This window comes from Meleagris gallopavo, chromosome 8 (assembly GCF_000146605.3).
Source record: "Meleagris gallopavo isolate NT-WF06-2002-E0010 breed Aviagen turkey brand Nicholas breeding stock chromosome 8, Turkey_5.1, whole genome shotgun sequence".
Classification (NCBI taxonomy): domain Eukaryota; kingdom Metazoa; phylum Chordata; class Aves; order Galliformes; family Phasianidae; genus Meleagris; species Meleagris gallopavo.
The window spans coordinates 20,143,844-20,159,674 of NC_015018.2; the positions used below are offsets into that span (position 1 = coordinate 20,143,844).

At 34.4% G+C, this 15,831-nt stretch overlaps 1 protein-coding gene across 1 annotated transcript in view; it reads left to right on the top strand.

Annotated features, from left to right (window-relative positions):
* IDE (insulin degrading enzyme) overlaps window positions 1-15,831 on the top strand; it is a 45,699-nt gene that overhangs the window by 16,938 nt on the left and 12,930 nt on the right. Inside the window, 7 exon segments of the mRNA XM_019617678.2 lie at window positions 2,274-2,376; window positions 3,372-3,494; window positions 5,609-5,691; window positions 9,683-9,827; window positions 11,749-11,859; window positions 13,348-13,468; window positions 15,168-15,362. Coding sequence (XP_019473223.1) covers window positions 2,274-2,376; window positions 3,372-3,494; window positions 5,609-5,691; window positions 9,683-9,827; window positions 11,749-11,859; window positions 13,348-13,468; window positions 15,168-15,362 — 881 coding nt within the window.

Consider the following 15,831-nt stretch of genomic DNA (forward strand, 5'->3'; position numbering starts at 1 on the left):
GTATAGGAAGGGCAGGAGGATCCCAAGAAGCAGCACTACTGACAAAGCTTGCTGCTATAATTTCATTTTCTATGCATTGACCAGGTAGAATTATTCTTAGCTCTTCAATGCAGCAACTATACGGGTTCTTATATTGTTACAACATTCCTCCCTCTTACCCTTCTCCAGGATACTGATGATCAAGCAGTAGCATAAAAGACATTTGTGTATTATGACACACCTTTGCCTAGCTGCTCAATCCACATCATTATTGGAATCTTATCAGGATAATCTTTTAGCTTAAGACTTTGTTTGTATTTTAGGATGGGAGAAAAGGCCTGGTAGGTAGCTATGAAATTTTAATGGATGCTATGTTTTTTTTTGTTTTTTTACAGTCTCTTAGCAACTTCATCTGTACGGGCTGGAGCTTTTGCTCACCAGCTGTCCAAGTTAAAATGCAGAACAGAGAATATTCCTATGGCTCATTTTTATGTAAACACCAATCTCTGTAATGGATTTTGCCTTGTTCACTGAGATGTTGTCTGCTATTCTGCAAGAGTAAATATTCTCTGGAACTAAAGTGCTTAGCTCTTTGCTGAGTGTTTATAAAAAAGAAACAATACCAAGTAAAAGAAAAAATAGATATAACATGCAAACACTTTAGAAACTGTCATAATACGAAGTTGCAATAAAATTGTTAACCGATTCTATTGGTATTTACAATGAGACATGAAATGTATCTTTCTGAGATGAACGTCCAGGTTTGGACATCTCAGCGCTGCTGAAGAAAAGCAGGGGGTGTTCTGTATTTGTATCTGTTCACATACTCATGCTAATCATGTGGCTACCCTGAGGTAATTATCTGTATCACTGAAACATGAGATTTGATTACTGCTGTTTAGTGTGTCTGTTTCAAAATAAGCAGCACAAGTCCTGCTTCCGTTCAGATCTATTGCTAGAGAATGTTTTTAAATCCCATGTCATTCTGAGATGCATTTCTCATTTAAATGCATCTAATGCTAGCTATTGTCTAGTGACTTTTTTATCCCGCTGCCATCTTGCTGCTTGAAATGCAAAGTAGAGGTTAAATTACAGTAATTTGAAAATTTTGCTAATGGAGGGATTTTGAACTTAATACAACAGGATTCTTCAACCTTGTTGGATCATTTAGGCATTTACGTATATGCGTTAGATGAATAAGGAGATAAACATTTACAGCATTAATATTCCATGTATTTAAACTTTTCAGTGTATTGCAAAATTCATCCCAGAGGTATTCTCCAATAGAACATTTATAAAGTTCAGTACTGTAGTTTGAGATATGTCCACATGCCTGTTTGATTTCTGCCTCTCTTTGCCTTACTTGTTAAAAATGCACAACAGAATGTTCCTAGCCTGTGGATACTGTGCTATTGAAGAACACTTGTACTGTATATGTTTTGACACTTTAACATGTGTTTTAGCCATCTGCACAACATTTGACAAACTTTGTTACTGTGCAATCGTGTGGGAGCTAATTGTGTTTACTTCTTTCTGGCCATCTCAGAATTCTGCATATTTCTGTTGAGTACTCTTTCATGGTATTATAGGAAGCTTAACAGAATTCGAGGAGTATATAATTGCTTGATACCTGTTCTGAAGACTATAGAAAAAATACCTGTCTGTTTCCAGTTTTCTTTATTCTGGACTTGTAATCTTACATTTTTTTCCTCTGGGTTTCTAACAGTGTAATCCTGTAGTATTGATTGTGGAATATGTTGACTTCATCTTCATAAACAAACAAAACAGATGTCAATTTAAAATGAGAATGATACAAAATGAAGGAAAATAACAACTTAATTGGAATATGAAAGGGAACTACAATAATGTAATATAAAATCCTGGGTCTGGAATAAAATTTCTATAGTCAAGTGTTTCACTTACCTGAGTTTTGATATAGGTGGTATGAAAAACACCATTAGTCACTTCATTCTTTCTGTAGAAGGTCTCAAGGACTCTTTTCCTTGTTTTCTAGAACAAGAAAATAGCCTAAGAAACAGAAATGGATTACAGCAGTCGTGTATAACTCTAGGTTGTAATGCTTGAAGAAAAAATGGTAAAATTAAATTATGCTGATAGCTATAGTGTGTAGTTCAGTGTATTTATCATCGCTATCTAAATTGCCCTGTAATTGTCCAGGGGCCATTTCCACAAATAAATGCATTCTAATGATGGATCAGAAATAATGCTCTGAATAATTTCTCAGTTTTTCCCAGACACATTCATGCCAATGTGCTTTGTCTTTTTGTTTTTAGCGTTGCAATAGTGTCCAAGTCTTTTGAAGGAAAAACTGATCGAACTGAAGACTGGTATGGAACGCAATACAAGCAAGAAGCAATTTCTGATGAAGTTATTAAGGCACGTTAAAACATTTAATGTATTCCAGTATGTCCAAGTAAAAGACAGTGGTAAATCTTAGTCTAATTTTCCCTTTAGAGGAAGGAAAAAAACCCCCTGAAATCTGCTCTGTATATAGTACAAAAAATATGCAATGAGTCTGTTTAACTGAGGATCTTATGTTGCTCTTTACATTTAAATTTCTTATGTTGAACATACTCATTTTAATGGTCTTAAGACATATAAAGTTTTAATGTGGAGAACGTTACACAGTTTTTCTGTGAAAAGTCCATAATATGCAGTGGCTATTTCCATATTTTAAAACCTTTGTGCTTACATCTCTGGATCTCTATTAAATGTTGATGAACTATTCTGTTAAGAAATAACAGTTGCAAAAACATTTCTATGTAATTGTGTTTCTGAAATTGATCTATACAACTTACAAAATGAGCATGTTAATTGAACTTATAAAAATCAAAGCTCTAGCAATGAAGGTGAGCAAATCCTTATTGAGTCTTGTTATTGATTACTACTTCTTCTAAAAGAGAGGACAAGTACGCTCTAAAGCTATACTGGACCTGCCTAACACGCTTTGAATAAACCCTGCTTGGGAACATGTCACTTCATGTAGGTTGATCATGCTATGTTCTTGATCTAAAGTTTTTCTTTATGCATTTAGTGTGATTTAGTTACTTAGTAGTAGCAGAAAAGGTGAGACATAGGACTCTTCTACTAGAAATTTAAAAAAATATATATTTTTTTCTTTTGTCACCCTCCTGCTGAGCTTTTCATCCTATTGATAGCCTACCTGGTTCCCCAGATTTTTGTTTTTTCCTGTTATCTTGCTAGGATTTGCACACAAGCTAGTGGAATGTATTCCTCAGTCTTCTGTTATAGCAGAAAAGCAATAAGTGTATGTAATATATGTGTGCATACATATAGTATATATGTATGTTTTATATATGTTATTTAAGCAGAAATTCTTCTTAGCCTCATCATTCTTACTATTTGTCTAGAAATGGCAAAATGCTGACTTGAATGGAAAATTCAAGCTTCCAATGAAGAATGAGTTCATTCCTACTAACTTTGAGATTTTACCATTGGAAAAAGATGCAACTCAGTACCCTGCCCTTGTCAAGGTAAGGTATCTGTACCTTTTCTGTTTGCTTGCTAACCTTCGGGGAAGTTAGCAGTGAAGTTTGCAGTGTGTTTTTAAAATAGAGATCATATCATATTCCAGAACATAATTTAAAAAATAGAAAACTTCTAGTTATTGCTAGACAGTAGAAAGTCCTTTCATACTAAAGTTTGATTACGGCTACTTGGATTCCTATGAAAATGAATCTTCAAACAACTTAAACTCTTTTGTCCTTTTGAAAGTGTTAAAAGTTAACAGAAATAGTATTGAAACTGTTTATCCAGCAAAAGGTTGACTGCCCATCTTGCATTTTTTGAGCAGTGTTCAGTAAATTGAGGGTGCAGACAAAGCTATCGGTTTGTAACTGTGCATGAGGAAAGCTTGGAATTGCACGGAGAGAGACAGAAAGATGTAAACATAAACGAATATCACTCCCCAGTCTCCTGGAAGCATCATTTAATAATCTCAATTTGTCTAGCAAATCTCAGTATTTGAAAAATTAAGAACTACTTCAAACTTCAAGATACTGGCATGTACTTGTCTTTGCTAATAATGCTCATCTCTGCTCTGGGCTTAGTTGGAGGATAAATAGGAAAAGCGTCTTCAGTTATATGTCGTGCTTCAGCTTGAATACTAAATTAATTCAGAAACACTTTTATTCACATTAGATTAATATAAGTCTACTTTAGTGCAAAGACATCCTTCAGGAAAACGTATTTGTTCTGCACAGGGCACTTTAGACATATACTTGAAGCACTATTATTAACAGAGGAGGACTTTGAGTTTATGTTAATGTTCTTCCTGAACTGAAACCCTAAACCTCAGCAGGGACAAATTCTACAGCTCTAGTAAGTAGCACTAATTGGTTTGCTACAGAAACTTGATGGTCCTTCATTGTCTCTGTAGCACCTAGGCAATTGATTTGCACAAAGTTTTGCTTTCATTACTTCAGAAATTTATTTGCTATTGGTTTTTCCTTTGCCTTTAAAATACTTTTTGAGGAGGAGTGTTTTTAACCTTCTGTACTTGATAAAATAGCTATCTCGTATATTTTGCCTACATCTCTTTTATTTTGTCACCAGCTGTATGTCTGTGCTGTTTTCCTTCTGTGGGCCCTGGCATTTGTCTGATCCCATGGCAAATCATTACAAGAACTGGATCAGCAGAGATACGCTATTGCATCAAGTCTCCAGCGCTGTAGTCAGTTTATGCAATATGTGTCCTAAATTGTGTAATAGAGTAATAGTCATTTAATAGAAAAAATATTTGTCAGAGAGATAAGCTGTAAGCTTGCTGCTTAGTATGAGTAGAATATTATGTGCTGTGCTAAAAGGTACAGGGCTTAGTTCTTTGAAGTAGAAAGGAGAAGGAAAATACGATTGGCAGATCTCTGAGAAGCAAAGAACATCTGCTCAAAAATATGAGGAAGAGAAATATCTTTATACTTAAAAAAAAAAAAATTCTCACGTGTGGCAGTAATAGAAAAGATGTTAGGGAGATGAAGTTAGAACAGACAATGTATTTATTTCATAATGTTTGTGGGAGAAAAAAGGAATAGGGGAGGTGGTTCTGATTCTTTTTTTCTGCTGGGAGATTTCTCTAAATGTTTTTGGTGATAGATCTTCTAATTTCCATCTAGTTTAACTACTCTTTAAAACACATTGCTTTTTTTATTACCATTGCTACTTTAAAGCAATGTGTTGTGAATTAATCACTTTTACTAAGAGCATAGATAAATATACAGTTATACCCTTTGTATAAAACATGCATCAATGTGCTGCTGTAATCTCCGTGGGGTTGTCTCCATGATGGCACATCTTAATGTCTGCAGCAGCAGACAGTTAGTTATGTTTGAGCATTCCTGCTCTGCAGCAATTGTTCCCAGGATGACCATAAGCTTGCTTACAATGTTACAGCTGTGTAACTGCATGTGGAGGTGCTTTATGGTTAAGAAGATAGCCTTAATAAGAAGTGATGGGTGTATATGCCAACTGACATAGAAAAAATCTGAATCTAAGGAGACAACACTAACATTTGAAGTAATTGACTTTTTAAAAAATTGTTACATGTATTACAGTTAGAATTTAGGTGACTTAACCTCTTTTCTTGACACAGGACACTGCTATGAGCAAACTGTGGTTCAAGCAAGATGACAAATTTTTTTTGCCAAAGGCTTGTCTCAACTTTGAGTTTTTCAGGTATGCATTGTTAAATAATTAACAAAAATTTATCTCAGAAAATATCTTGTTTGTTGTGAATCTGCATTTCTTTGTTTAAAAACTCTTCCATTTACTGTGGCTTTAAAGTGGTTGTCCTTACCTGGTGTATTGTGCAGTGAGAGTGAGACAGCAGGAAGGCTCATGGAAAGAAATTTTGTTTGCTATACCTAAAAATGTATCTGCTAGTAACACCTGCATGGAGTTTTGCAGTACAACTTTTTAAGAATGGGTGTGGTTGTTTTTTTTGCACTGATGACTAAATGAGAAATGTTCAAAGATAATTTTCTTTCTAAAATGCTATTCTGATATTTTTATTAATATTCAAATTTTGTTTCCACTCGCATAGTACTGTCCAGTGTAAAGTTTGTAATTGTTGGATTTGGTTTAATTCCCATCAATAACTATTTGTTTGGATAAACACCTCTGCATTATCAATGAATGCGTGATTCTTACTTCAGTATGCATGATCGAGTGCTGTAATGTTAATTCTGGTCTTGCATTACTTTTTTTTTTAAATTAACATGAGAACAACATAACTTCTCAGTGCTCTGGATTGTTGGGAGTAATAATTTCTAACTTTTGAATTTAATGTGCAAGTTCACTGCTGTCCTCAGAGTACAGTAATTTCTGTGTTGGATTTTAGAAAGTGAAAATAATTTCAGGATGTCTTCCTTTGGCCAGGTTACTGATGCTGCTGGAGCTGCTGTTACATGGGCTCTGATAGATTCTCACAAATGAGCTGTTGAGTCCTTGTTCTGAGTGATGCCAGTTTTTTTTTTTCCCTTACATGACCTTGGCAGAATTTTATACTGAGGGATTTTTTAGAGTGTCAGAACTAGTGCTAGGAAAAATGGGTTGTGTGGCATTGGTTGAGGCATTTCCTCTTTCATTTTACTTTAGAAACTACAGCACAAACATTTTGATTGTTTTGACTTTGATATGTCAGGATATGGAAGAACAAAATGGTGTCTGCTTGTGTCTTATTCAGGGAACAACAAATACAATATTTTGCCACTTGTGTTCACACCGAGTGGATTTCCACTGGACTGTGTGTGGCCAAAATCCCAAATAGGATTTTATTGAGGCTGAGTTTGTATATATTTTAACAAACTTCAAATGAGCTGCGAAGGATTCAATTTCTAAAGCAATTTTTGGCAGATTAAAAGATAGTAACAAATTTTATGTAGAGCATGCAAGGGTATAAGTATGTGCACATATGCACAGTATGGTGACAGCTTTTCCCGGTTAGACTTGTATTTTTGTCTCACACCACAGACTGCTTCAGTAGGGGAGCAAAAATGAGAGAGATTTCTACTGCCTGTCAGCCCTGATCATCACAGATCATTGGAAAAATTCCTGACTCAGATGTTCCAGCAATAACTGCTGTGTAGATTTTTTTTAAAGATGAAGTTGATGAGGGTGACTGCTCCATCAAATGTATAACTCCATTAGGGACTGTCTGAATATATGAATCTCTTGAAGTTGCCAAGTTTGAAAACTGAAAATCCTAAGGTAGGGGCACAGTGCAAGGCTTGTATTAGAGAAACAAAACAGTGAAGTCCTCTGACATGGGAATTACTGTCCGGCTTAAAAGGCGAATAAAAAGCTTTTGCTTTCATATGAATTATGACTTGAGAACTCAACAAGTACCCCTTTTTACAAAGATGCAAAACAATGTTATGTGCAATTACTGTGAAAATCTTCTAAAGGTTATAACCCCTGCACATAGTTTCTCATGTTTTAGAGAGATGGATGTTAAAATACAATGCTAATTATATTTGACCTATTTAAGCATATGGTCTATCTTCCAGTTTAAAAAACATTTTAAATAATGTGAGTGCCTTTGATTTAAAAACAATAGCTCATATGATGACCTTCTATAAACGCTTCATTGTTGACGCTGGTTTTGACACGTGCAGCTTGCTGAAACAAGAAAAAGATTTAAGATTTTTTTCAATCTATGATTGTGGTTTTTTCTTCCTCAAGTCCAGTTAAAAAAAAAAAGTAGACTAAGAATAAGCATTTATTTACAAAGTTATGGGTAATAAAAAACAACTACCAGAACAGTGTTGTTATAATTGCTTTCTGTTATTTTTCACTGAACAACTATTTAGTAGCCTTCATTATTTTTGAAATTCCCTGTTGGCCATGGCCAGCTAATAGAAAAGAATGTAATGAGTTCGTAGGGGGATATAAGATAGGACTGTCCTTCATCTTGCTTTGAAATCAGTCTTAATTAAAAAAATCTGTATTAATTGGATTTGCGTTCACTGGGCATAAAAAAAAATTGCCCAGTTTGGAGAACTTATTTTAGGGAGAAAGCAAATAGCAGAGTCCTGTTCTTTTGGTGACATTTACTTCAGTTATTGAATAACTAACACAGTATTAGTGAAACAGCGTAGCCTGCATCTTAAAGTTATCAGCAGGTACAGTGCTGGTGATGTGATCTGTCCTTGCTTTATTTTGTTGTTGATACTGTTGATAGCAATTGGTCTTTGATACTGCAGGTTATTTTTGGGAACTTGGTAATGAATTTACATGTACTTAAGAAGCTTTAGGAACAAATACCCAACAAATAAGTTGTATTGACTTTGCTAATCTTTAAACAACTCAGGTATTTAACAAACATCAGTATTGTTGAAATATGGCTTGAGTCTTTGAGTTGCATTTCTTTTTGAGAACTTTGTGACAGTAGTGTATGTGATCAGATTCCGCTGAGTCAAAAGTACAGTTTGTATGGCTGTTGGTATTAACAAGGTATCGCAAACAATTACTGTGATGTAAAAGTGGGTATGCAAAACTTCTTTCCTAATTGAGGTTCGCATGTACTGTGAATTGCTAATGTCTTAATTTCTGTAATAACTAGTTTATTTTCTGATTAAAATGTTAATATTAAAAGCATTAATCAAATTAATGTTCAGTATGTAGGTTTTCATTTTGATCTGTTAAATAATTAATTCAGGTTGTGTTTATTTTACCCATGGTGAGTTCTGACATGCAGCAAAATAAATATAACATATCTTGATTTATCAGCACAAGTAAAGGAATATTTCTGGAGTCTTTAAGGTATTTAGCATCACTGAGACCATAAATGATCTAAGTAGTTATTTTCAGGCATATACATATTTGGCTTCAAAATAGGAAACCTTCATGACGGGATCCCTCAGCATATTTGCAGTAAATATTGCTTCCTTCAGATCAAATTTAAAAAGGCCAAAAGAAAATGAGAAGTAATTTTAAACTGCATGTTTTACTTTCAACACTTTCTTCCAGCCCATTTGCTTACGTGGATCCCTTGCATTGTAACATGGCCTATTTATACCTTGAACTACTCAAAGACTCCCTCAACGAGTATGCATATGCAGCAGAACTAGCTGGCTTGAACTATGATCTCCAAAATACCATCTATGGGATGTATGTAAGTACCCATATCAAGGAAGAGATTAGAGACTTAAAACTACTTCCACTCATCAACATTTTTATATTGATTTGGTGGAAGAACTTTTATTTAAAAAACAGCTTTTTCCATTGTGGGTCTAAGGCTGTTACTCCTTTTGATCTTAATTATTAACCATCCTTTCTTTGATTTGAATTTTAAGTTGAATTTTGTTCAAAGTCTACAACAATCTTTCCATTCATATTAAGCAAATTTTCTTCTTTTTCTTTTATGTCATTCATGAAATGCATTAGTTGTAAGATTTCTTCCTCCATCTAAAAGAAAGAAAAAAGCAACCTAATGCAAGCTTATATTTTTATTTCAGTTTGCCAGATATCTCTTAAAAACTTTCTGACTGATGGGGTAGAAGACCCCCTTTTCATGCTATTATATAAATTACATACTTCAGCTTTCCTTTTCAAGAACTACTGGTCATGAGGCTGCATATACATACTCTTCAGTCATGTTTCTTCATCCATTACTTTGTCACTGCTTGAGGTATCAAAGCATTTCTTTTGTTTTTCTTTTTGTTAGTCGCTACATTTATGCTGATCCTCTCCATTGCAACATGACATACCTGTTTATCAGGTTGTTGAAGGATGATTTAAAAGAGTATACATATGCAGCACGCCTCTCAGGTTTGGTCTATGGCATTGCATCAGGAATGAATGCAATACTTGTAAGTAAGAAAGAAACACAGGAGGAAATGAAACAGCTTGTGAACCATTGAGCTTGGAGAAAACATTTGACTTCTGCGTTTCTAAATGAGATGGTTAATGTTTTTTTCCCTGGCGTATATATCATGAATTAAAGGCAGAGCAAAACAATGCATTTTAATCAGTCTGAGTGACCTCTTTGAGATTGCAGTGTCTTGTGAACACGTGTGTGGTGCAGCTGTTGCATTCTGGTTCACATTTTTACTTGCTTGCATGGTAATCTTGAGAATACTATTGCTAGTTTCTACATGAAAAGATTAAAGTTTCTGAATGAGTCTTAGCTCTACCAATTTTGTCATAGTCATCTAATTCTGCTGTAGTGAGCTGTGGAAATGGATGGTGCATGTGCTCGTTAGAATTCAGTGCTGGACATTTTTGGCTTTTCTTTAGAGCGCATTTTATTACATGTTTTATAACATATTTTCAAGTGCTGACTATATTTACTTCAGAAATAATGATGATATGAGATGTGGTTATTTCTTATTTATCTTCACCTCTGAGATTTATGGAAGGAGGTTTAAATAGTCTTCCTTGAAGTTCTATTAAATGCTTTTGTTGACCATCATTATATAACAAGATTTATGTTAAAATTTCCTGTATTATTTTCAAAATCTCTTTGTAAGAGAGTATATTGTTCTTGTATTTTCTGTATGAAAAAAGTACTGTGATTTTTATCCCTGCAGTTTCTTTTTTTAGCCAACACAAATCTAATATCTCATTTTCTGGTAGCATTCACTTAAACTTCAAACACGATTACCTGTTCTCAGTCTCAAAGCTTGCTGGTGCTTCACGGTCAGAGGGGGAGGTTAATCTTTCTTCGTTTTTAGTCGCAGTTTGGAATTGTAGTTATTTTAAATATGAGATTTATTTATTTATTTAGGACAGGGACTTTTCATTCCTGTTCTATAAAGACTATATTTTAAAATACTAAAATCAGTTCCTCTGTTTTGATATCAGGGAATTTCCAATATTATTTTCTATATCATGAGAGATCTTTGTATTCAGTATGTATATCTGTACTGTGTTGATAACTTTAAGCAAGGTTATATGCTACTAAGAATAATCACCTACATTTTTATAAAACAGAGTTCTCATGCTAATTTAGGATGTCAACCTTTTGCCATAAATCCATTTATGATAGCTTTTTCTTCAAACTCAGTGTTTACATGTGTTTCTGTAACTGCAGAAGAAAAGCTTTTTCCTAGTGAAAAGCAGGAATTGACCTGCATGTTGTTTGGTTTTACCCTAATAATGATACTGTACTAATCTAATTAAACTTCCTTTCCTACATACCAAATTTTGAAGCTTTTTTTAACCTAAAAGGTCTTCTAAAGCCCTTTTCACTGGGCAAAACTTTCTATGTGTTGATGGGATCATACAGTAATTTTTGTTTTATTTTTGTTTTTTAATGACCTAACTTTGTGTATGCTTTGCAGAAAATTTGTATGATCAGATCTATAGCTCAGCACCATTGTTTATTATAAATTGCATAGTTCTTGTCAGTACTTCCTTTCTAGGGCTTCTGCTTACTTCCATTTATGTAAAATGTCTTGCTGCACAAAAATAACATGAAGCAGGATTAAACATAGACTGGGGACAATTTCAGAAGGCTGTGAATCTAATTTCATTACTGGCATGCAAAACCTGGAGTAAAATCACTTCAGTACTCTGAGCTTGTTTACTAACTGAACTCAGTACTTACGTGAAGTATCTTTATTCTGAGAACAACTTGGTTACATCATCTAGTTTTACATGGATACTCTGCATTCATAACTCTTGGACAAATATACAAGAATTTATTGTTCATTGAGTCATGTGAGATTTGGTAGTTATTTTCTTTTTTTATGTTATGCATTTAAAGCTAATTATGCACTTTTTTCATAGCTTTCTGTGAAAGGTTATAATGACAAGCAACATATCTTGCTCAAGAAGATCATTGAGAAAATGGCTACTTTTGAGATTGATGAAAAAAGATTTGAAATTATCAAGGAAGCGGTAAGCTACATGGAAAAATTCACACCTTAGAATAATTTAACATTTGACTTGAAGTGTAATCTTGAGGACTAATTATCCATCTAGATAAAGTTAAATCCAGTCTCACTAGGACTCTAGAAGCATTTCTCGTTTGTTTTTTTTGTTTTGTTTTTTAATATTTGTGAGTTTTCCATTGTATCTGTATTACATTCTTAGGTTAAAATAGCCCGTGAATCTACTTTCAGTCAGTCTTTCTTGCAGTTGACTAAGAGATTGCAGCTTGCTTTGATGAGAGTAGAATTGAGGAAGGAGAAAAAAAATCATGTATATTGTTTTACAATTTAGAAAATCTTCAATGCGATCTAGACATAGCATGAAGGGGGAAGGAAGGTGTGGAGATCTGCAATGTTTCTTCTCCCCAGAGGTGAAGAGGAGCTCTGCTCCTGGCCCAAGACCATTCAGTGCAGAAATAATCAGTTGTTTAAATATATGTTGTCTTCTGGAAACTGAATTTCCAAAATTGAATGACTGATCTCTATATATGGAATATAAATTAGGAGGTTGTAACTGGGTGTGACAAATGTAAAGCTAAAACAAGTCCACGCCCAACAACAACAACAAAACAAAAAAGCCAAACCCACGGGTCTGTGAATGATCTGCTTGGGGTGGTTTTCTTTTAGTTCGAGACGTTTCTGTATTTATGGTTCATTTAAGCTTTGGTCTGTATTTATGCATGTTTTGTAGATTTCATTGCACAGACAATTTGTATAAAATAAGGACAGACTAGAGAGGTACCAGCTTTCTTCTGTTTGGAACAGAAAGGGATGCATCCTCAGCAACTTAACAGTTGCTCTTTCTCACCCATGTGAGCTGAAATGAACTTTTCTCCTGTAATGGATGCAATATGCTAATTAGCATCTCTGTAGAACCAGATTTCAGCTTGCTGAAATTATTAGTTTCTGCTTTCAATTCTTCTCCAGGAGAAAAAAGGTTTTGTTTGTTTTGCAAAGGTGCAACTGGACTGGGAAAGTTTCTTTGTGGCGGGCTCATTGATTATTCTCTTGTATTTTATCCAAGCTAAGAGTGCAAAGAATTTTCCAGATGAATCTGCATTTTCCCTAGGCTGAAATGGTTAGAAAGAAATGTTGTTTGTTTGGTTGTTTTTTTTCCCACTGGACAATTATCATAGAATGTGTATTTCCTACCTACATCAACTTCATCTTAGTGTTTGTTTAGGATTAGAATACAACAATTTATCTTCCAGCCATTAATTTTATGGAGAAATTTGGTTTCATTCTAGTATAAGCAATGTTTATAATAACTTAGAATAACTTACCTTATTACTAAAATGACTTAAACCATTTTTAAAACTGTGCTAACAGGCAAAAGACAGTTGTTGACATTCAAAATGTACTTATTTGATGATAGACAAAGTTGAAAGGACAGAATTAATATTTCACATGTAGGAATAGAGATCCGTAATTTGAACTTAAAATTGTTTTGTTTCAGTACATGAGATCACTTAACAACTTCAGGGCTGAACAGCCTCACCAGCATGCAATGTATTATCTGCGACTCCTGATGACAGAAGTTGCTTGGACCAAAGATGAATTAAAAGAAGCTCTTGATGGTAACGCTCTGCCAATTCTAAAGTTTGTTTTTGTTTGTTTAATTTTTTTTTTCTTATGGAAGATGCCCTCCAATTTCTGGAAAGTTGAATAGGTCATCCAAACGACCGTACAAAGCTATGGACTCAGTCTGATCTGACTCTGCCATTAATCTGATGCAGCTTCTTGCCAGTGCTAAGGTAGCCCACTTTGTGGATATGAGCCTGAGTGTGGCGTAGCCAGCACTGAATTCATTTGGACTCCAGCTGACACGTTGCAGATACATTGGAATGTATTAGCTGTGCTGTACTTCCCAACACACATTTCCATTTTTGTAGAAAATAATTAAAAATAAAAAAGTTAAGAATAAAGAAGGCTGTGGTTGTTAACAAAAAGCAAGTGCCCCCATTTGGGGAGAAGAAGAAGAAATTACAACTTGAAAGATGTAATTGATTCAGATGTGATGATGTGATTCAGAATTCACATTCTTACTTATTGGGCTGGCACATACCATACTGTCTGAAGTTCTGATGCTTAACATTACTTCATTAGATGCCTGAATTCAGCTGCACAGAGGTGCAGGAGTTTTTCCACAGGATTGCTCCAAGATAGAAATGCAGATGTTTAGCTGGTCTCTTGAATGATTGCAGGCACATTAGAGATTGTGAAGTCCATGTGAAAGCTAATGCCAATTTTCATGGCAGTGAGTTCAGCTTAATGACTGTTGAATTTCAAAGCCAAACAGATGTTGTGTTCCTTTTCTAAGTCATCTTTATGAAATTACTTTTACTCTATTCAGCATAAGAATGTTTAAAAAGAATGCTGGACTGGAATCCTGTCTGCTTAGCAATGCAGGAAATCTGCTTGAAATACAGGGAATTCATGTCTGATTTTATTTTCCTCGCATCCTCTCTCCTTCAAAGCAAGTCATCTTTTTTTGTCTATAGAACTGCTTATTAATAGTGCAAGTTAAGATTAGGATTATGCAGCAATAAAAGGACCATGTGCTTTTCCAAAGGTTTTGTGATGCACGTTTAAGATAAAAAGAAGTAGGGGTTCATGTAGAGTCAGGGAATTAACAATGTATTTGTAAACTTCAGGAAGAACATCTCATCCACTCATCCTCTCCCATTCCATTGATTCTGTATGTTGTATTTTGATTTATATATCAAAACTGCTTTACAAAGGTAAGCTAACATAGAATGCACGTGTGCGTGTACTTTGGGATATATTGCAAAAAATATTTTTGTTGTGTATTGTTTATTACAGGGATAGCATCAAAACACTATTTCAGCTGATTTTTTTTTAGTTGAGATGGTAAATGTACGGTGTGTTTCTCAAGCATTACAAATTACATTTTTCTTGTTTAATTAATAGCTTTATTTTGGAACACCACCTAAATGATTGCTACTATTTTCTCTGGAGAATGAATGTTTGCTTGGAATGACTGGAAAGAAGACTTCAGAAGGCTCTTTTTTTTCTTCTCTTTTTGGAATCTGGGTCAGACAATACGTGAATTCTAAGCAAAGCAAGCTATATGATGAGCACTGCTATTTAGACCTGGAAGCTTTCCAGGGTTGCATTTATAAGGAGAGATTCAGGTTTTTTTATGACAACGTCTTTTTGCTCCTATAAGAAATATACCACATCTAGAAATGAATTAGGTACTTCTTAATGTAAAAATGCGGGTAATTGATTTAACTGTCCTGATATCTATTCTAGATGTCACTCTTCCTCGCCTCAAGGCCTTTATATCTCAACTGTTGTCACGGTTACATATTGAAGCTCTTCTCCATGGCAATATAACTAAACAGGTTGGTGTGATACTTTCTTTAATAACACAATTTTTATTTAAAAGTAGCATTAGAAATGAAAGGCTAGTTTAACCTTCTCAGATCTTAAAGCAGCTTTGTCAGTGTGATTACATAATTTGACTTTGTACTTCTTTTTATCTTTATGGGACTGTCATGGTGTCATTTTTTCCACTTTTGATTTACTAGGCTAAGTGCTGCCCTTGTATTGCTCTTGGAAATTTAATTAAAAAAAAAACAACAGCTTAGATCTAAATATTTTCAAGTCTGTGTTACATGTTATTGCTGTAATGTGATCAAGCTGCATAAAAATGCTGCAGATCCTGCTATTCCATTTGTAAGTAGCAGGCTAACTTACAAAGCTTCAAGAATCCGTGATTCTGCTAAATGAATTGCTTTGTACGAAGCTGTGCAGGAATGTTAGTCCATAAAAAATAGCCCTCTGCTCTCAGTTGTGTCTGTGGGAATAAAAAGCAGAAAATGTTTGTTTTGTCTTCATCGAAAATAGTTACAGTTGTAATTATGTCGTAAATTTAACTAAATATTTGAAAGTATGTACAAAACCAACACCCAAT